Genomic DNA, 21,889 nt, shown 5'->3' with positions numbered 1-21,889 from the left:
GTGTGAGCTAAAGGTTCAGAGTGTGAAGTAAAGGAGTCAGTGTGTGAGGTAAAGAAGTCAGTGTGAGCTAAAGGTTCAGAGTGTGAGGTAAAGGAGTCAGAGAGTAAAGGAGTCAGAGTGTGAGGTAAAGGAGTCAGAGAGTAAAGAAGTCAGAGTGTTTGGTAAAGAAGTCAGTGTGAGCTAAAGGTTCAGAGTGTGAAGTAAAGTGTGAAGTAAAGGAGTCAGTGTGTGAGGTAAAGGAGTCAGAGGTGTCAAACACCTACAGCAGTTTACTGAGACTGAAAATTATTTATTATTAAATATCATTCTGAAAAACAAATTGTACATGAATGCAGTGACAAAATCTAACACTGATTCTGTACATTAATTTATTTATAACTTGTATTTATATAATCATATTTATAAATGTGACTTTGTACAGTGTTATTGTGTTTCTCTCTCAGCGTGAAGGTTGAGGGGGAAAACACATCTTTATCATGGCTCTTAGCCTGTTCCTGTTTCTCATGCGGTTGGACTTTATCCGTGTTCTATTCCTGTGTGTGATACATGCCACCGCCTGCAGGGAAATAAACTCCGATATCATCCATTCTTTAATAAACACAGATAAAACTCAGAGAAAATAAAGAATGTTTACTTTTAACACATCACTTTGTTTCTGTTATTGCAGAAAAACAGAAGCACATAGCTTATTTTCCCAATCCAGAGGGTGTGTGAACTTTTGCACTAGAGATCCGTGGATGATGTGTCTGTGTCTGCAGTGCAGGAAATATGTTTCTGATAACGAGTCCTTGATTTCCTGTTAGCAGGTCAAAGGTCAGCCTCGGTCAACCTCATAAAGCCTGAGAGTGTTGAGGACACACACAGTGTTCATCTATGAGAAAAAACATCACATGGAGCGGTAATCTGTCTCAACATCCTGTACAATAAAGATACAAACATTAACTCCACCTCCTAACTTTGTAACTTTAATGCCCCTAACTAACCCTCATAACTTTAGACATTCAGTAAGTCAAGTTTGTAAGTCTGGGAGCTGGAGGAAATAAAAAAACATTCAATTCAGCTAGAATTATTCATCTTTAAACTGAGTGAGATACATATAATTTGTAGAATATGTACAGTTTGAGATGTGTTTAGTGAGTGTAAAGTGCTCAGTTTGGGTAATATGTTCAGTTTTAATATGTTTAGTGGGTTTTGTTTTTGTCATTTCACTTCAGCACAAAACAGAAAACTGTTTACTGTAGTTTAATTCATTTAATTGTCCTCCATTACACTTTCAGTGAAAAGCTAAATAACTGAAATGAAACTGAAGTAAACGTCTTTCAGTGAAGATGTGAATGGATAAAAAAAATGGATTAAAAAATGAATTCCCATAGTGAAATTTTAGTGTGTCTGATTGTGTGACAGGATCATTAGTGTGTGTTGTGTGGATTACTGAAGAAATGTGAAGAGTAAAAATATTTTTTGCTCAGATTGTTATTATTATTATTATTATTATTATTATTATTAAATTCTACACACTCCCCAGTCTGCTGTTGAGTTAACATAGCATATCTGGCCTGTAACTGCTATAATATAAACCTGCACACTGCTCTACTGAACATTACAGTAAACAGCATGCAGTGTATTAGAATATATCAGCATGTGTACTTACACACTATTCTCACAGACTGTTAGTGTGTAAGTACAGATAACTGAACAAATAAAGGACATGGTGTGTCTCTGAGCAGTTTAGATCAGCAGCGCCCTCTACTGGAAAATCTGCACCATTCACAACTCAGCATGTTATTTCGTTTACTGTAGTTTAATTGAAATAATTGAAATGTAGTTCAATTGAAATAACTGAAATGAAACTGAAGTAAAAGTCTTTCATTGAAGATGTGAATCATTCTGTCCTGCAAATGATCGGATTATTAACCTCCTCTCCTCTCTCACTGGATATAAGTGGATATACTGAAAGAAGGCAGCAGTGATACACACTGCACTGAAATCACCCAAAACTCTTCATCATCATCATCATCATCATCATCTACCTTCATTACATCTGCAAACTGAAACCATAAAATATAAAAAGTGAGAGTTCAATTAAAAATATCCTGTACCGGAGTTTGTGAAACATTTTATATCCACAACCTGTCTATGATCACAGTATGCATTTAACTTTAACAGCAACAGAGCAGATACGTACATCAATACACAGCTGTATTCCAGCCATTAGAGCTTTTATTCCTCAACTTTCCCCTCATCATCATTTAAATCTTTATCACATCCCGGTTTTATTATAATACACTTAACATTATTAATGTTTTAACTATTGAGTTTTAAATCCATTGCATTTCAACTGAGCTAAATTATATTAAATAATAATAATAATAATAATAATAATATTTAATCACATGAGTTAAATAAAGCAATACATTCAGAGCTCACTTTGAGAACCATGGTTCTATACAATGTTTTACACATCAGTGTCAGTATCTGTTGAGTGCATGTGCAGTAAAAGGATATTTACTTTAATGTGCAGTAAAAAGATATTTAAACAAAGCAGTTTAAAGCAGTAGACAATAATTTGAAAACACAATTTTCTTTATTTCTGTAACACTGGAGATCTTTTTCAGAGCCGGCTGAAATGAACAGTTTTTTTAAGAAAAGCATTTTTGGGCTCCCAAGAGGCGCAACAGAAAAGCATTCAACCTATTATCTACAGACCACGAGTTCAAATCCCGACAATTCCTCTGCCAACTGTGACCCAGACTCCAAAAGAGCTAAAGTGTCCATACTTTCTGGGTGGGAGGGGTATACTCTCTCTGTCAATCACAGCGACATCAGCCAATCATGGGTGTCTGTGAGTTCATGTTTATGGAAGAGGGCAGATAGCACTTTCCTCTAAATGTGTTATGCTGCTCCGTGATGCAAAGAGAAAAGGTGTGGTTGGCTTCATGTGTCGCAGAGGAAGCATGTGTTAAGTCTTCACCCTCCGGGGCAAGTATCTGTTATATGATAGGTGGAGAGCTGACTGGTGGGTGGGAATTGGCCAAGAATAAATTAAGGACAAAATCAGGGAAAAATAACAACAAAAAAACATAAATAAAATTTTGGCACTGTTACTTTTTTGAGCCCAGTGTGCTTATTATTATTATTATTATTAACCTAATTTAATTTAATTTTGTAATTATTAATTTGATTTATTTAAATAATAAATTGTGTAATAATTTAAATAAATATTAAAATAACTAGATTAATGAAAGATAACATACTATTAATAATATTTATATTATTATATAAAAGTGTAAATATTCATACAGTAGTAATTATTATTCTTTTGCTTTTGTATGATTTAATCTCAATGTCTTCATTCTCTCTGTAAATCTTTCCCACATCCTCATTCTTCAGTTCTTATTTCTATATTTTATGATGTATAAAGAAATCAGTCCTATTCTCCATGTGTAGAAATAAACTCTTCTCTCTGTTCTGCTGTTTTAAACTTAAATCTGAATCTTTATTTTAACTAACATTCTGTGAAGGAGCTGAAATCCACCCCATAATAATCCCCAGCACCTCCACACTGAGCTGGAGATCAATAAATCTCTCACACAGGAAGTCGACGAGGCGTCAAGCGCTGAGAATCAGGAACCTTTTAATAAATAGTGGCTTGTTAATTTCCTGTTATTTACAGCTCGCTGACTGCTTTACAGTTTCACTGAAATATTCTGTTTCATTTTTTTACATACACACACACACAGTACAACACACACACACTCCTAAAAACTAATATCCACCAATTAGCAAATAATTGGTGGTCATTCACTTTCAGTCAGTGATAGCAGAGTTGTCATTTCTTATGTGGTCTAAAACCATGTGCTCACCGGATTACCCTCTCAAAATGGGCGAAAGAGAGAGAAACAGAAAGAGACAAAAAGACAGAAATCAAAGAGACAGACAGTCAGAGAGACAGACAGCGCCGTCATCAGGGTACAGATTTTCAGCTCACAGTAAACGAAGGCAGCGGATTTAATGATGGAGATGCTGCGTGTCCCAGTCCACACCCTGTACACTACATACTGCACTACATCAGGCATCTGTTACATCCACAAACAAAGTGGACTAAATCCCATAATGCACCGCAACAAGCTAATATCAAATCAATAATGACCCACAATGCACCACAGCAGTCTAGAAATGTCTAAAAAACTGTACAGTGTACACAGACCAAAGTGTCTCTGTAGGGAAAAGGGAGTACGGCACCATTCAGGACACAGCCGCTGTGATATGGCCTCAGTAGTAACAGAATATAGAGAGAGAAGATATCCACCACACACACACACACACACACACACACACACACACACACACACACCTGTAAAAACCACCAGACTGTTTAAACAGTTCTTATAAACACTGTATGTGTATGTGTGTACATGTGTGCGCGCTAACGTCATCCACACACAGCGTTCTGAAGTGTGTGTTCAGCTGATGGAGGTCAGTACGGTCAAACATTTGTTGGGGGGCAAAACAAGGGAAAGTGGGTGGAATCATGTACGTGACCCCACCCTGAGGTGCATTTGAGGTGGCAGTGGGTGGAGTCATACACTGCTGTCATTCACTTCCCACAGGCTCCAACCTGATTAGTCTTTAGTGTGCCAGTAGGTGGGGACATATGGCATTGGTCCTTTGTAGGCTCCGCCCTGATGTGTGTGAGATGGCAGTGGGTGGAATCATACAATGTTCACATCCAGTAAGGCCAATTTCTGCTTGGGCGTGTGTTTGGCAGCAGTGGGTGGAATTATGCACTGCTATCATCTAATTCTCACAAGGTCCGCCGTAATGTGTATTTGAGCTCAAAAACTAGGGAGAAATGTGTATGATTGAGGTAAGTGGGCACAGTCATAGAGTGCAATCATTCTCCACCCTGATGTGTTTGAGGTGGCAGTGGGCAGAGTCAGACACTGAACCTGTCCAATAGAAAGGCTATTTCTTATCACTGGCTCTGCCCTGATGTGTGTGAGGCGACAGTGGGCGGAGGCAGACACTGACCCTGACCAATAGAAAGGCCTCTTCTTCTCACCGGCTCCACCCTCATGTGTTTGAGGTGGCAGTGGGTGGGGTCATACGCTGCTGTCATCCAGTAGAGGCTCTTTGCCTTCACAGGCTCCACCCTGAGGGGTGTGGGCGTGGCTCTGGGCAGTGCTGGTGTGTTTTTTGTAGTTGCCAGGCCGCAGAGAGAGCGCATTGTGTTCGGGGATGAAGAGCGCCACCAACAAGGAGAGGAGAACTGAGCACGCTCCAAATAGAAATGGGGGACCAGGAATGATGGCACTCTGCACACAGACAGACAGACGAGGAGTGAGACAGTGAGAGAGACAGAGAGTGAATAAGAAAGTGACAGACAGAGTGAGACAGGAAGGGAGAGAGAGAGAGAGAGAGAGAGAGAGAGAGAGAAAGACTGACAGAGAGAGAGAGAGAGAGGTAGAGAGACAGGGAGTTAGTGAGTAAGAGAGAGACAGAGTGAGACAGGAAGGAAGAGAAACAGAGAGAAAGAGAGAGAGAGAGAGTGCGTATCTGTGAGACCTCGTCAGTGGGATTGGCCATGTTGGGTTTGGTTCCTTTCTCGGCTCCTCCTGCAGCGTCCATCTCATTCAGCTCCACGTGGAACAGGTAGAAGACGAAGCCATAGAGGGCGGGGCCAAGTCCGTTACACAGCCCCCTGATCCCCGTTATCATCCCCTGTACCACACCTACACACACACACACACACACACACAAACACAAACACACACACAAGGTAGTACAGCCAAAGGCAAAACCAGATGTATGCATTCATATAAATATAATACATAGAATAGAAAAAGAGATAAACAAACAGAGTAGTGTGTGTGTGTTCTCACCTTGCTGGTCAGGATCTGCATTTCGGGAAACGATGGCACTGATGGCTGGAAAAGTGATGCTGGACATTGCAGCTACAGCCCCCGCTGCCCACATCATCCTAACACACGCACGCACGCACACACACACACTCTTCATAAATACACAACTCTTGATGTTACTTTCTGTTCATGTTACTTTTCAGATACACTGGAATGTTTTTCAGAATAAATCTTCCGTGTCCTTTTTATCTCCATCACTTTGCTTGAGGAACTAGTTTTCTATGTATTAACTGTAACAATGACTGTGTGTGTATTCGTGTGTGTGTGTGTTTGTGTGTGTGGGGGGTTGAGTGGTGACTCACCAGGGCTGGGAGCCAAAGCCATACCAGGCGAGCTGAAGGATCTGGAAGCCGAGCCCTAACAGGATGGTGTTCTTATTCCCAATAGAGCGCATCAGCACACCCAACACCACTGTCTGTACACACCCACACACACATTAGGTAAATTCAATTAAAAATAACTAAACCTATACAAGCATTTTAATAATGTTCCATCCCACACACAGACACCCACACTCACACACCTGAGCTAATATGGACAGGATTCCCACCACTGCAATAAATGCTGCAACTGTCTCTGAGGTGAATCCAATCACCTATTCAACAGAGAGAGAGAGAGAGAGAGAGAGAGAGAGAGAGAGATCAACAGACAGGTTATGTTTAAACTCTTAAACCATATATTACAGGTGCAGTTGATGTGTAGTGTGAGTGGGTGTGTAGTCAGAGTGTAGTAGGAGCATAGTGAGAGCAAGTATAGTAGAAGTGTAGTACAAGTGTAGGAGTGTAGTATGACTGTAGTAGGAGCGTAGTGTAATGTGTGTGCAATGAGAGTGTAGGTGAGGCATAGTGAGAGCATAGTGAGTGTAGTAGGAACATAGTACAAGTGTAGGAGTGTAATGTGACTGTAGTAGGAGTGTATTACACATGTAGGAGTATAGTGTGACTGTAGTAGGAGCGTAGTACAAGTGTAGCATGACTGCAGTAGGAGAGTGGTAATAGGAGAGTGGTACAAGGGTAGGAGTGTAGTATGACCATAGTAGGAGCGTAGTACATGTGTAGGAGTGTAGTGTGACTGTAGTATGCGTGTAGTACAAGTGTAGATGTGTATTGTGACTATAGAAGGAGCGTACCACACGTGTAAGAGCGTAGTGTGACTGTATTAGTGTCGTGGCAAGTAATGCAGATCAAAGATCACTCTGGAGAGCCAGGTTGTTGACGCCATTAGACTTTATTCTTTCCAGAATTAGGCCGAGCAGTTGTCTGCAGAGAAAAGCTCCCCACCTCTTCAGAAGGGTGCTCTTATATCCATTTTCATGAAAAAACTTCCACATCCTACTTTTCACAAGACCCAACATTGTCATATATGCTTATGTTATGGTTTAAGGAAGCCTTACTCCCTTAAATTTACAGCTTGTTTCTGCTCTCCCCTCTTAGGAGGCTACCACTGCCTATGTAAGGTCATATAGGGCACTTTCAGAACTCCGTGTTGTACATTTCCTGCAGGCTACCACTGCCTATCTCTGGTCATATAGATCACTTTCAGGCCTCCTTTCAAGTCATATAGATCACTTTCAGTCACACTGTGCACTATACCGTTTCCATACATCTATACCATTGAAGATAAAATATCATCAAATATGAGTACACATTTTGTGGTTAACAGTAGTAGCATAGTACAAGTGTAGGAGAGTAGTGTGACTGTAGTAGGAGTGTAGTCTGACTGTAGTAGGAGTGTAGTGTGGTGTGAGAGTAGTGAGAGTGTGGGGCGGAGTGTAATGAAAGTGTAGTCTGACTGTAGTAAGACTGTAGTGTGGTGTGAGAGTAGTGAGAGTGTGGGGTGGAGTGTAATGAAAGTGTAGTCTGACTGTAGTAAGACTGTAGTGTGGTGTGAGAGTAGTGAGAGTGTGGGGCGGAGTGTAATGAAAGTGTAGTCTGACTGTAGTAAGACTGTAGTGTGGTGTGAGAGTAGTGAGAGTGTGGGGCGGAGTGTAATGAAAGTGTAGTCTGACTGTAGTTGGAGTGTAGTGTAGTTGGAGTGTAGTGTGGTGTGAGAGTAGTGAGAGTGTGGGGTGGAGTGTAATGAAAGTGTAGTCTGACTGTAGTACGAGTGTAGTGTGGTGTGAGAGTAGTGAGAGTGTGGGGCGGAGTGTAATGAAAGTGTAGTCTGACTGTAGTACGAGTGTAGTGTGGTGTGAGAGTAGTGAGAGTGTGGGGCAGAGTGTAATGAAAGTGTAGTCTGACTGTAGTTGGAGTGTAGTGTAGTTGGAGTGTAGTGTGGTGTGAGAGTAGTGAGAGTGTGGGGCGGAGTGTAATGAAAGTGTAGTCTGACTGTAGTTGGAGTGTAGTGTGGTGTGAGAGTAGTGAGAGTGTGGGGCGGAGTGTAATGAAAGTGTAGTCTGACTGTAGTAGGAGTGTAGTGTGGTGTGAGAGTAGTGAGAGTGTGGGGCGGAGTGTAATGAAAGTGTAGTCTGACTGTAGTAGGAGTGTAGTGTGGTGTGAGAGTAGTGAGAGTGTGGGGCGGAGTGTAATGAAAGTGTAGTCTGACTGTAGTAGGAGTGTAGTGTGGTGTGAGAGTAGTGAGAGTGTGGGGCGGAGTGTAATGAAAGTGTAGTCTGACTGTAGTACGAGTGTAGTGTGGTGTGAGAGTAGTGAGAGTGTGGGGCGGAGTGCAATGAAAGTGTAGTCTGACTGTAGTTGGAGTGTAGTGTGGTGTGAGAGTAGTGAGAGTGTGGGGCGGAGTGTAATGAAAGTGTAGTCTGACTGTAGTTGGAGTGTAGTGTGGTGTGAGAGTAGTGAGAGTGTGGGGTGGAGTGTAATGAAAGTGTAGTCTGACTGTAGTTGGAGTGTAGTGTCAGTGGTGTTACACAAAGGGCAAGAGTAGCTGGAGTGTAGTGTGATTTAGTGAATGTGTTTCCATAGCTACCATGCCTGAAGGAGTGAAGGAAGAGCGTCGCACTGATCACTGTGTACTCTGTAAATACAAACTTTCCCACAATCCCTCAGTACACCCCCCCCCCCCCCGCGCATACATCTATATCATTGAAGATAAAATATCATCAAATATGAGTACACATTTTATGGTTAACAGTAGGAGTGTAGTACAAGTGTAGTGTAGTGTGACTGTAGTAGGAGCATAGTACAAGTGTAGGAGCGTAGTGTGACTGTAGTAGGAGTGTAGTACAAGTGTAGGAGCGTAGTGTGACTGTAGTAGGAGCATAGTACAAGTGTAGAAGCGTAGTGTGACTGTAGTAGGAGCATAGTACAAGTGTAGGAGTGTATTGTGACTGTAGTAGGAGCATAGTACAAGTGTAGGAGTGTAGTGTGACTGTAGTGCTAGCGTATTACAAGTGTAGGAGTGTAGTGTGACTGTAGTGGTAGCGTAGTACAAGTGTACGAGTGTAGTGTGACTGTAGTGGTAGCGTAGTACAAGTGTACAAGTGTAGTCTGACTGTAGTAGAAGCGTAGTGTGACTGTAGTAGGAGCATAGTACAAGTGTAGGAGTGTATTGTGACTGTAGTGGTAGCGTATTAAAAGCGTAGGAGTGTAGTGTGACTGTAGTAGAAGCGTAGTGTGACTGTAGTAGGAGTGTAGTGTGGTGTGAGAGTAGTGAGAGTGTGGGGTGGAGTGTAATGAAAGTGTAGTCTGACTGTAGTTGGAGTGTAGTGTGGTGTGAGAGTAGTGAGAGTGTGGGGCGGAGTGTAATGAAAGTGTAGTCTGACTGTAGTTGGAGTGTAGTGTCAGTGGTGTTACACAAAGGGCAAGAGTAGCTGGAGTGTAGTGTGATTTAGTGAATGTGTTTCCATAGCTACCATGCCTGAAGGAATGAAGGAAGAGCGTCGCACTGATCACTGTGTATTCTGTAAATACAAACTTTCCCACAATCCCTCAGTACACACCACCCCCCCGCCCCTGTGTACAGTACACACTGCCCACTACTCTACTGAACACTAGGGTTCCCCACTAGTTAAGTATTTAGAATCCAGCCTTAGGACACAAAGTATACATCAGTTCTGGCATTTGGGACAGAGTCTTACAGCTGCTTCAGTAAAAACAGTACAGAGATAAATGTGCATTTAGATCAAAGGCCGTGTAAAAAGTACTCGATGGAATTAAAACACTGATCAGAGTGTGACAGATTATTATTAGCTGTGTTTTACACACTTTGAGACACACGACTCTTATTTCCCATCTCTTTCATGTCACATGACCGCTGTATGTACAATTCTGCTTATATCAGACAAGTGTGGTGTACAGTGTGTGTTTGTACTGTTCAGGACAGCTGCCCTTTATAATCAACACACACACACTCACGCTTTTCTCTCTCTTTATGGTCACCACGATGAAAACCTTATTTATCTACCAGTATATTAACTGTATGTTTCAGAATATATAAATAATGATGTTCTCTTCAGTCTAGGCTTCAGATTCCCCACCTGACTTGGTTAAGCAAGTGTTTTGTGTGATGCTTGCATGTTTATGATGTGTGTTTGTTACCTGCCGCAGGTACAGGAAGAAGCTGGAGTACTGTCCGGCCTCAGGCAGGTAAGAGAGGAAGACTGTGATACAGATCAACAACACTGTGGAGTCCTGACCAACCTTCCTCAGAGACTGCAACACACAGACAGAGTTTATATACCCTAACAGTGTAACCGTTTTAATCTGAAAGCACAAAATTATTTTCCTATAACAGCATGTCCCAAAGTGTTTAATTCCTCTTATACCACAGCAATTTGCCAATGATTATAATTTTTATTTTTATTATTAATTAACAAATGACATGTTCTACTTTTTATCTGTTTATAGTTACGTTTCAAGTTCTCGCTTACATTACAGAACCTATAAACAGTCATTCCCTCACAAGCCTCTACTTTTTTCATTCAAAATCAAACAAACAAACATACAAAAAAGCAGCTTATCATGTTACAGAGCAACTGCAAAGCATAAACTCCTCTGTCCTGAAGATATCGGAAAACTTAAAGTTACAGCTTTACCTCTGTTACAAAGCGCTGACACTGGAGACTCCTTCCATAAATAAATATATGTCTCGTTACAGAAAACTTCACCATGTCAACAGTTACACACATTTTTTACTCTGTTCATGTGGAGCGTCTACTTTACACGTCCCTGTGAATAAGCTGTTACTATAAAAACGATAACATATAAGAACGAGCACATGAACATAAACCTGTGATTTGCAGCTGCACTACTGTCAGAGCTGCTGTTATAGAAAATTATTTAACACCTTCTGACACAATCCCAATCCAGTATTCAGTAGTAGAAGCATTTTAAATTTTGACCATCTTTTGACATATTACTCAGTGACAGAAGTTCAGGTCAGTTGGTCGTAAGTGTTTTAATCAGGCAGATAATTTTATCATTTTAATGACATTGTCTACAATGTAATTTTAGCAATAACACCACACATGATACAATATGGGGCCAAGTTCTACTGGATTAAACGAATAAATTTACTCAGTGATGCAAAACAAAGCTTTTATCTTCAATTACAGAGCAATTGTGATAATAACACAGAAATAACTTCACAAGGTTATTAGACAACATTTAAGCCAATACAGCTGAGGTTAGGGTTAGATTTAGGTATAGCATAGCATTAATTATCTACACTGTGTTTGTGTGTGTGTGTGTGTGAGTGAGCGTGAGAGAGAGAGAGAGAGAGAGAGAGAGAGAGAGAGAGAGACTCACAGCAAAGGGATCAGCCTGTTCCCAGGAGATGGGAGCTCCCCACGATGCTGGTCTCATTTTCTCAGGCAGAGACTCTGGGACAGCCACCAGGATGAAGCCAATGTCCAGCAGAGCGATGGCCGACGCCAGGATCACCACCAGCGTGTCCCCGTACACCTGAGACAAGTATGCCCCGATCGCTGGGCTTGTCACCAAACTGGCCGCAAATGTCGCAGACACCTGCAGAGGTGTGTTCACTCTCACTACTCACAGCTCAATAACACATTTTACAGCAGCATATACGGCATTTCTACCTGACTCGTAAATGAACTGTTCTGTTTAAATGACTGTCAAACTCTGTGTCATGTCTACGCAGTGTGTTAGTAAAAAGAATCAAACTTATTATTATACAGAATGAGAAGTGTAAGGAAAGGTATCACAGTTATTGATGAGTATGTTGAAGAATGCGTGTGTGTGTTCTCACCAGGCCATATGCCGTGCTCCTCTCATGCTCCTGTGTGATGTCGGCCACATACGCAAAAATGACAGAGAACGTCACAGCGAATACTCCCGACACCGAGATCACAGCAAAGTACCACCTACACACACATACACACACACCACTACAATATTACATCATTAAATATTAACAATCTCACATGGAGCACTTGTACATGCGTGTGTGCGCGCATGTGCTACCATGGGCTGATCTTCATCAGTGGAATGGGTGCGCAGGTGAAGAAGACAGTGAGCAGAAGGAACGACTTCCGACCCCAAACATCAGAGAGAGCACCAATCAGAGGAGCACTGAGGAACGACAGGAGACCCTACACACACACACACACACTCACTCACAGAGTGAACCTCAGTGGTCTGATATATTATCACCTCTTTATAAAGTTGCTATATTGTTTATGTTTATGGATGCATACTGTGTTTTTTTTCCATATTTAATTGTACAAAGTTAAAAGACACAATGTGTGTAAATGTGAAGTGGATATATGTAATAAACTTCCAGTTCATAACAAAAATGTCTGAATATTTATTTCCCCTCACTGTATTTATATTTATTTATACATGCTGTCTGTGTGCTGAGTTAATATGAACACCAGCAGGACACACTCCTGTCATGTGGAAATGGACTGGGCTAACTCAGAATGGAATGTGTAAGTGTGTGTGTGTGTGTGTGTGTGTGGCCATTAACTTGCCTTAACTCCATGAATGAGTCCATTCATCAGGAATGTGTGCTGGGGGAACGTCTGATGCAACACCTGACATAGACATACACACACACAGTAAACATATGATATTAGCTAATGTTAATGATATTGGGCTAAAAATGATGGCATTTGGACGTAATGGGTGTTTCCAAATTTGCATATTCACAAATATTCATAGTTCCAGTAATTTTTAATAAGGTAGAAGGTGTAGAGATATAACTAGGACATTTTTAGCCATGTCTTAAATATTAGTAAACAAACAAACAAACAAAGTGCAAAATGAATTGTTTAGCGTTTTTAGTTCATTGAAATGAAGGGAACTGAACATTGTTAATTTAAAACTACTCAGCAACAGAAACCAGCTGTGAAGTGTTGGGCAGTAATCATACCATTAGCTGGAAGCGTGTGTGTGTTTGTAGTGGGTTTACCGTGAGCATAGGTGTGGTAAGGAGTCCCCAGGCGAAGAACTCCAGGAAGATGACGACCACTGCATGGTACACACTTGGCTCACCCATCCCCTGTGGCTAAACACACATACACGTGTGCCACAGTGTTAGCATTAACAACATGCTAATTTACTGTATATTTCATAGGCTTTGCAGTTTCTCAGTAACATGACAAGCTGCGTATTAACTTCAACGGAGAGAAAAAAGGGAGTCTGGTGAGGGAGCAATTGTTTATAGCTGCTATAATGTAAGTGACAACAGGAACTCACTTGTTTAGGAACGAAAAAATGGCTAAAAAGTATGTGTCGTTGTTTGTTAATAAATAAAAAAATGTGTAATTGTTGGTAAACTGTTGTGGTGTAAGAGGAATAAAACATTTGGGTACATGCTGTTATGAGAAATTAATCAACATTGGTGGAGTAACAATGACTCCACTTCATCACACCACTGTGTAGCTGATAATTTTCCTGTAACAGCATGTCCTGCTGTGTGTTATTCCTTACATACACTGCTGAAGATTAGATCACATACTTTCTAGTTGTAATTTAGCACAAAACCAAGAAACTGAACTGGGGTTTCCAGCTTTCGTTGTTTTATTTTTAAATAAAGATGAACAGAAATGTATTTTCTCATAGTGTAAACTCTCGACCTGCTTGCTCCAAACCTCATGGAAAACCTGTCTATGACTTATCTTATCACAATATTAACACTGCGAGAGATATTTACATTTTATGTGTGTGTGTGTTTTTGAGTGTATAGAACACCTACTGACCTCAGATCAGACCCAGACCTGAGCAGTACTATATTCAGTGTACTATGTATCTATGCGTAAAGTCATGAGTTGGGAGTCAGCGTCTGAGCTTAAATAAAGAAATAAACAAACAAACAAACACTCCAACCTGCAGTTCAACAACCTGCTGTTCACTCACTTTATACCACCGCTTCAGCTTTCAGACATAACACACACATATACACACGCAGTTTAATTTACCAGAATATAACATACTCATTCTAATTTATCTGAACACCACAGAAAATACAAATTAATGAATTACAAAATATTAATTTAACTTAATAATATGACACAGAAAAGCTTATAAAAAATGTATTAACACCTAATATAACAACAAAGTTTGTTTCATTTAACCTGATATAACATAATAAATAGTATGAATTAAATACAATAACTTAATAGTAACAATAATACTACAAATAAATAACATTAAAATACAGTAAAACTAAGTTAACATAATATAACACAGCAGTAATTAAAATAAATTATGAGAAAGAAATTTCCACGAACATTTAATTTAAAATTGTTAAAGAAAAATTAATTTAACTTATTAAAATATCATGAAAAGCTCATTTATCTTACTATAACAAATTTCACTGTAATTAATTTTATTATAATATATGACATTTGAAAGTATTTTACTGTAATGAAATAAAGTATAAATGGAGTATTATCCAGCGCTCACTCTGAATGCAATTTATCTAAACTCATCACTCACTTATCAGCTTTAACAAAAGATAATAAGGCTGATGTTTATTTACAGGTCATAATAACGTTATAGTAATGACACACACACACACACACACACACACACAGAGTGTGTGTCTGTGTTCCAGATGTTCCTGTTCCTCACAAGTCCAGCTTTACACAGCAGAAGGAACACCTCAGCAAATAAATAAACTCATTATTAAACATTTGTACAGTGTGTATATATATGTATATATATATATATATATATATATATATATATATATATATATATATATATAAAACTGACTGTCTGGCTAAATCTCTCTCTCTCTCTCTGTACCTGTAATAACATTAGATCAGATTAGTAATATTAGATCAGCGTGCACCGTTTTTGAATGGCTTCAGTTTAAATAAAACGCTGTAAAGATAAAAGTGGTTGGATGTAAACAGGACGCTGACGTTAGCCTGGCTAAGCTAAGCTAAGCTAGCACACTCAGTGTTAGCATTAGCAGTAAGCAGGGTAACTCACACTGCCTCCATCTTTAATGATGATTTTCTTGGCCAGAAGAATGCTGCGGTTCAGCCGCTTCTTCTTCTTTTTCTCTCCGGTCATCGTTAGCTTATATCCATCCTTTTAGCAGAAAGACGGATGGACTTGCCCTAGTAGCTTTGCTTAGCTTAGGCTAGCCGGATATTAGCCCAACACGTTAGCTTCCTCGCTAACTGAATGATTCAATTCTCCAGCTCAGTGTAGCGCTATTATTTTTCCACTTCCGTATTCCAACAAATCCTGCCTACTTCGCTCTGATTGGTTAGCACTCCTCCGTTCCCGCGTTATGATTGGGCAATCGTGTTCCACCTGCTGTGCTGTGATTGGCTAATAGTGTACACTCAAAACCGCTGTCCAGGTACTTTATTTATGTATTTATTTAACCTTAACTCGTATCAGAATTAAACTTGAAAGGCTAAAACTATTTACTATCTATTGTTTTGCGCTACGATCTTATTATTCTTTAGATGAATGGATCTGCACAAAGCGTTAATTTGCATTCCGCAAAATCCATTTTTTTGTTTAATTGTGACACACAGGCTAATACACTTTCTGTTAATCTATAATTTAATCTAATAATTGTTTCACGAAAAAAATCATATCTCAGTCTTTAATGCGGATAAATCAGTGTGTCAATTTAAAGGATGAAAAAATGACGCATCTCAGGAGGAAAATATTGAAAATATTACACATAAACAAAACAGAGTGAGGGACCTACAGAATTCCACAAAACATGATTCAAATTAGAGAAATATATAAAACATTAAAACATTATATATCAAATCATACTTACGTTAGGTTTAGATATCACAGTGATAAAATAAATATTATATGTTAATATTTTTAAATGTATTTTTATGTAGTGTAAGAACGAACATTATTAATGGAGAATACCAAAAATCTGAATGTTAACCATTATCATTTTTTGTCTGCTTTTTTCCTGCAATTAGTTGTTTTTCTTATAAAAGCTATTTAAATCATGTTTTTACCTTATATTTCACTTAAAACATATAATTCAAAATGAATAATAATAAGTAGAAGCAGCAGAAGTAGAAGCAGCAGCTGTATATCATTTGCAGAACATTTTTTATGTCTAATTTTAAATCATTTATTAAAATGTCAGAGTAACCCAAGGAAAAAAGTCACAAAAGTCCTGCATCATCAAATAGTGAGTGTTTTTAATCAAGTTAACGATTATTTTACATTTTAAAAGTTAGTTATATTGCAAATGTTAGTTTTATTTCCTGTGAAAGCTGTAATTTCTATAAAAAGTGACTTAGAACTGACCAAACAAAATACTATAAAGAATGCTCAAATGCACTTTTTTGTTTACCTGTGTATATAAAAGCTTTTTTTTTTAAATGAAAACATGTAAATATAGAAACTCATTATCATTTCTTTATCGGTTTTAAACGTAACCTGTACAGCAGGCAGCATTTCCTAACACGGTGATGTTAACAAATTAAATAAATCTAAATTAAACACTCGAATAAAGATATTTGTTTGAAATGATTCTGATGGTATTGAGTTTTATTTTCCATAACATATATGTTTCCGAGAGAGAGAGAGAGAGAGAGAGAGAGAGAATTTACACACGGTTGCTGAGGACACTAACACATGGCGTTATTGTTGGAGAACAGATGATGACCGCGATATTTATACGCACAGGACCTTGTTGTGTTGTATAATGACGACACACGTGAACATTCTGTGTATATACTCTTGTGAAGCGTTTCATTAAATCCTTCTCTCCTCATTAATAAATTCATATTAGCGTTCATCTGTGGAACACGTTATATATAAAATCCAGTGTGGGTTAGTTTACTAATCTGTAAAAAAGACAGTGTTAAAAATATAAAAAAATAAAATAAAATAAAATAAAAAAAAGAGGTTGCCTTACTGGTGACGTCATTACATAATAAAAATAACAGGATTTATTAACAGGAGGAAACGAGATCATTCAGTTATAGCCATGTATTAAAGAAGCGTGAATGCTGTGGAGCTGGAGTTTGTATATATACGGGGTTTTACGGTAAAAACCAGCCGGGTTTACCATGCAGAGGTAACCTGGAGCCTGGTTTATACTTGGCGCATGATTCAGCGTGCGCGGGTAAAAGCAGCGGTAATGCGATGGCATCAGTCACACACTCGCTGCGTATCTTATCCAGAACATTGAAAAACCACGTCCACTCGACTGCATGTCAGATCCAAAACATCCCTGTACATCAGGTTTCTGAATCGAACTGTAAAAAGTGATTTCCTGCACAGCGATGTTAAACCCACTGACGAGCTCCGTGCTTCTCTTTAAAACCTTCCGCCATCTTCGTGATTGTTGTCATGAGCTTTGTCTCGAATCAGAAACTGTTGCATTCAAATATATTTACTAATGTAGAAAATCCAGAAGGCTGGTACACAAAACAGAGCTTTCAGTAGGTTTGAAGGCGACATGTATGTGTGTGTGTGAAAGAGAGATATTTTAAAACTCAAACACTAACTGCAACAGGAAACCCGGTTAGTGTTAGTGCTCAACAACGCTCTACAATAGTATGTAAGTGTGAGCTTTGAGACACAGCGCTACTGGAGCGTCTCAGGAGAGTCAAAAGGGCTAAAATATCACGTACACTATCCATGTAAATGCGGCTTGTCTGAATCCCAGTACATTTCCCCTAGCTTGGGAGTCGCTGTACTGGATGTGTACTGGATTCATTTGTGCAAAATGAATACTGTATTCCTGATAAAAATTACGCCATTAAAAATCAAATGTAGAACGTAAACCTTTAAGGTGTATGTCAGAAACAGGCGAGTGTCAGCGTTTCCCCACCGAGTGGCTGGTATTTACCATAAAACCCCGTATATACGCTCCAGCCCCACAGTGGTCACGCTTTATTAAGACGTGGCTACAACTAGATGATTTGGTTCCCTCATGTTAAAAATCCTGTTATTATTATTATTATTATTATTATTATTATTGTTTATCACATAAGGACGTTAGCAGGGTTCTGTAGGAATTTCGTAATCTATCGCAACATCAAGTATTTTTAAAATTCCGAAACTTTACTACTAGCATGAGTTAACTCTTCTCTTACTGATTAGCCATAGCGTGCTAAGAACACGCCACTATTACACTTCCGTGATATTCACCGATAAGCGTTTATGATATGATCATGGTTTTGTATTTAAAATGTCCATGCTCGTCTGTAACTGTGTTTACTGAACAGTTTTAGCTGCATCTCTTTTGGAATTCAGCTAACTAACTAACTAATGTTAGCTAGCATTAAGCACACAATGTCAGTAGGGTTCTTCATTAGGTCATGTTGTAAAAGTCCAATGTGATCTTTGAGAACTGCATTCGAGTTACACTGTTGAGTTTCCGCGCTGTTATTTTTATTTTGTACACTGATTCTAATAACAATGCTAATTATTCAGCAACTTTAGCTCTTCCAGTGACAACATTACACCTAGCTATAATTGAATACATAATTATTATTATTATTTTTTTAAACAGTTAGCTAGCTAAATATTTAGCTCCTACTATAATGCCAGCTAGCTTGTCAGGGGAACCACCATGCTCTCCACACCAGCCAGGTCGTGCACTGTTAATTAGCTAAACGTAACCAAGGCAATAACTTCTGGCAAAATCTGCACACAGATATGACTGATGACTGTAAATGAGTATAAAGAAAATTGTTATCTATGCACTTTTGGCAAACTCTCATCTGTAAACAATCCATGCTAACAATATTGCACATGTTGGTACAGTGACTAACGCTACACGCCTGAATGTTCAGATGCTAAACGTCGTCATCTATAAAGGGGATGTCGAGGTCAATGAACCGTCTGCTCGGTTTTAAATCTCGGCGGCCATCTTGGACAACACACGTGGACTGAGCGCCGCCTCGTCTCTGAGTTCTGAGATCACATGGAGTTTTCTCTTCTGCAAGCTTTAGCGGCTCCATCGCACTTCGCTGACCTGAAACACAAACTTTCCATTTACATCATGTAGCACAGCATAGCCTCTAGCTAGCATGCCTGCTAGTTACAGTTCCTGGCAAATATCTAATTATTGTACTTCATTGTACTTCTATCATTTAATGTGACGAACTCATGTTACATCATGCTAGCTGCCATAGCCAGTTAGTGATATGCAATGCATTGTGGGTTTAGTATTTACAGGATAATGCACTAGTGTTAGCTTGGCTCCATAGCAGCACTAGCAGAGATTAGCATTATATCAAAGCAGCAGCAGCAAGCAATTACTAACAAAGGCTGCTTATAAAGAGACTGATGAGGTTTCAGATTGAACTACAGCAACACTAACAGGACAAACACTAAACTGTACCGCACCAGTAGGGGAATCTGAAGTGTCCTTCAGTGGTAAAACAAACAAAAACCTGAGAGGAACAAAAGAGTAACCTCAGAGGAATTGATAAGGAATTTGAGAAGAACCTAAGAGGAACCCGTGAGGAATCCGAAAGGAACCTGAGCAGAGCCACCTTCTCCTCATGCAGCGACATCATGCAAACATTTAAAAAGCATCTGTACCTGTTACTGACCTTTCAGGTCCAGGTGAGTGATTTTGTCCTCGAGGGGACTCTCCAAGCTCACTGTGCTCTCACAGTCCAGGTTCTCGTTATCAGAGCTGTCCAGGTCCGGCAGCCTGTAGGCCAGTTTACTCCTAAAACACACAGATAAACAATTCACACTCCGTTTACACAAAGCTAACATGCTATAATGTACGTCACGCTCATTACACTAACTAATTAAAATTAATTTTCTGAAAATCTGCTGACAGAGCAGCAACAAATGAGCTAGCCTTACAGTGACTTGCTGTCATTAGCTAAAAATTAATAGCTAGCTAATTAATAACACATCATAAAAGAAGGTATTAAACACAGCTAACTGGATACACCACATTATCTTAGCAGTTAGCTGGCTCCATCTATAAGATAATGTGTTAGGTAATATAAGGTATGAGAGCACAGTATATGCTAATGCTAATTATAACAGTTTATATGCTAAAGTAACGACTGACTTCTCATGCTTTATAGATCGGATCCTCTCAAGCAGCGTGTTCTCCATGTCCGAATCTGATCTGCCCATCTGAGACATGTCCGCTTTCCCCCTCGGGTTCTCCAGGACCTGACAGACAAGAAGCTACACGTTACACTGCTGTGAGAAGTGCGAGAATGAAACAAACTCGTGTCCACATCACCACATTCTAATGATTAATTTTCTGTAACAGCAGCTCTGACAGTAGTGCAGCTCCAAATCACAGGTTTATATTAATGTACTCGTTCTAATACATTGTTTCTGTAGTAATAGCTCATTCACGAGGATGTATACAGCGGACGCTCCACATAAATGCATTAAGAAACGTGTTTAAAGAGATGTTTATGTAACATTTATGGAAGGAGTCTCTAGTGTCAGCGCATTGTAAGAGTCAGAGGTAAAGCTGTAACTTTAAGTTTACAGAGGAGTTTACGCTGTGAAGTTTCTCAATAACATGACAAACTGCATTTTTGGTGATATTAACTTAAGAGAGAGAAAAAGAGGCTAAAAACTGTTTATAGCTGCTAACTTAGAGAGAAAAGAAAAGGCTAAAAACTGTTTATAGCTGCTATAACGTAAGTGACAACAGGAATTAACTTGCTTCCTGAAAAATTAAATGTAACTATAAACAGATAAAAAGTATGACATGTCCTGCAATAAATAAAACCTTGTAACAGCTCACAAATTGCTGTAGTGTAAAACACCTGGTTAAAGGAAAATAGCCTACAGGTGCTAACTGTTTTAGCCCGCCAACTTTATTAGAGTGCTAACTGACCGTGTTCTGTCTGCGCAGTGTGAGCTGTTTAACTGCAAGAGCCTCGGCATGTTCCAGCTGCTGTATCTCCTTCATCTTCTCATCAAATCTCTTCATCTGTTCCAGGATCAAAACCTCCAAACACCTAAACACACAAACACACACACACACACACTAAGTAAATTTCAGCTGTGTATGTGAGTGTGGATGTTTTTTCTTGCAGTACACTGGCATTATATTGCACCATCAGAATGTAAATTGACTTATCGGACATTTTCCCTCAGTATAAACAAATGAATTATTGCTGCAAGTCTGTTATAAGATTAGTCAGGACACTGTTGGGTTTCTGTGTGTAGAGTACCATGACTCTGTGTTTAGCTGCTGGTGAGCAGGGTGATATAAATTTATTGTGGCAGTTGTAACATTTAATCCTAGTAGGCTAGGTTTAAAAAAAAAAAAGAAATCCTTATGAAAAACTGCAAATTCTTAAAGCCCTGAGTGTCTATTTTCATATGAGCCATTAACCACTACTATGGAATGTGACATCACAAATAATTTCAATGCTGAACACAGGCACCCACAAAACAGGCAGAAATTCCATTGTTTGGCCTCTGGTAAAAAGAGTTAAAGCTGCAGTGTGCGTTCTCAGTGTGTGTTTAAAGCTGCAGTGTGCGTTCTCAGTGTGTGTTTAAAGCTGCAGTGTGCGTTCTCAGTGTGTGTTCAAAGCTGAGGCGTGTGTTCTCAGTGTGTGTTTAAAGCTGCGGTGTATATTTAAATCTGCAGTG

The 21,889-nt window shown here is 39.3% G+C and overlaps 2 protein-coding genes and 1 long non-coding RNA gene across 9 annotated transcripts in view; 1 reads left to right on the top strand and 2 right to left on the bottom strand.

Moving 5' to 3' along the window:
* Positions 1–2,202: 2,202 nt before the first annotated feature.
* On the bottom strand, positions 2,203–15,740 carry mfsd14a2 (major facilitator superfamily domain containing 14A2). The gene is made up of 12 exons (XM_026936585.3): positions 15,281–15,740; positions 13,251–13,346; positions 12,811–12,873; positions 12,302–12,429; positions 12,087–12,201; positions 11,624–11,842; positions 10,415–10,528; positions 6,445–6,516; positions 6,224–6,336; positions 5,883–5,980; positions 5,566–5,732; positions 2,203–5,315 (listed from the first exon to the last, which is right to left on the bottom strand). The coding sequence occupies exons 1-12, from the start codon at positions 15,362–15,364 to the stop codon at positions 5,103–5,105; spliced, it is 1,482 nt and encodes a 493-aa protein (XP_026792386.1). The 5' UTR covers positions 15,365–15,740; the 3' UTR covers positions 2,203–5,102.
* Positions 15,741–16,459: 719 nt separating this feature from the next.
* The window catches only part of myo9b (myosin IXb), a 36,781-nt gene continuing 31,351 nt past the window's right edge, over positions 16,460–21,889 (bottom strand). For 4 of the 6 annotated variants that reach the window (XM_026936579.3, XM_053233205.1, XM_026936580.3 and 1 more), the window contains 4 exons: positions 21,126–21,249; positions 20,334–20,440; positions 19,855–19,976; positions 16,460–19,271 (listed from right to left, as the gene is read on the bottom strand). In XM_026936579.3, the coding sequence (XP_026792380.3) occupies positions 19,093–19,271; positions 19,855–19,976; positions 20,334–20,440; positions 21,126–21,249 (532 nt within the window). In that variant the 3' untranslated portion in view covers positions 16,460–19,092. Of the gene's footprint in view, positions 19,272–19,572; positions 19,693–19,843; positions 19,977–20,333; positions 20,441–21,125; positions 21,250–21,889 lie in introns of those variants that run through there. The other 2 variants (XM_026936582.3, XM_026936581.3) reach the window with 2 other exon arrangements.
* Positions 19,686–21,267, top strand: LOC113540239 (uncharacterized). Of its 2 annotated transcripts, none has more exons than XR_004577960.2 (3): positions 19,686–19,867; positions 20,350–20,472; positions 21,144–21,267. It is a non-coding gene; the product is annotated as an uncharacterized LOC113540239 (long non-coding RNA). The 2 variants fall into 2 exon arrangements; XR_003404010.3 differs by having other exon boundaries at positions 20,350–20,479.

The sequence above is a fragment of the Pangasianodon hypophthalmus genome, chromosome 4 (genome assembly GCF_027358585.1).
Source record: "Pangasianodon hypophthalmus isolate fPanHyp1 chromosome 4, fPanHyp1.pri, whole genome shotgun sequence".
Lineage (NCBI taxonomy): Eukaryota > Metazoa > Chordata > Actinopteri > Siluriformes > Pangasiidae > Pangasianodon > Pangasianodon hypophthalmus.
This window is presented reverse-complemented; position numbering and strand designations above follow the sequence as displayed.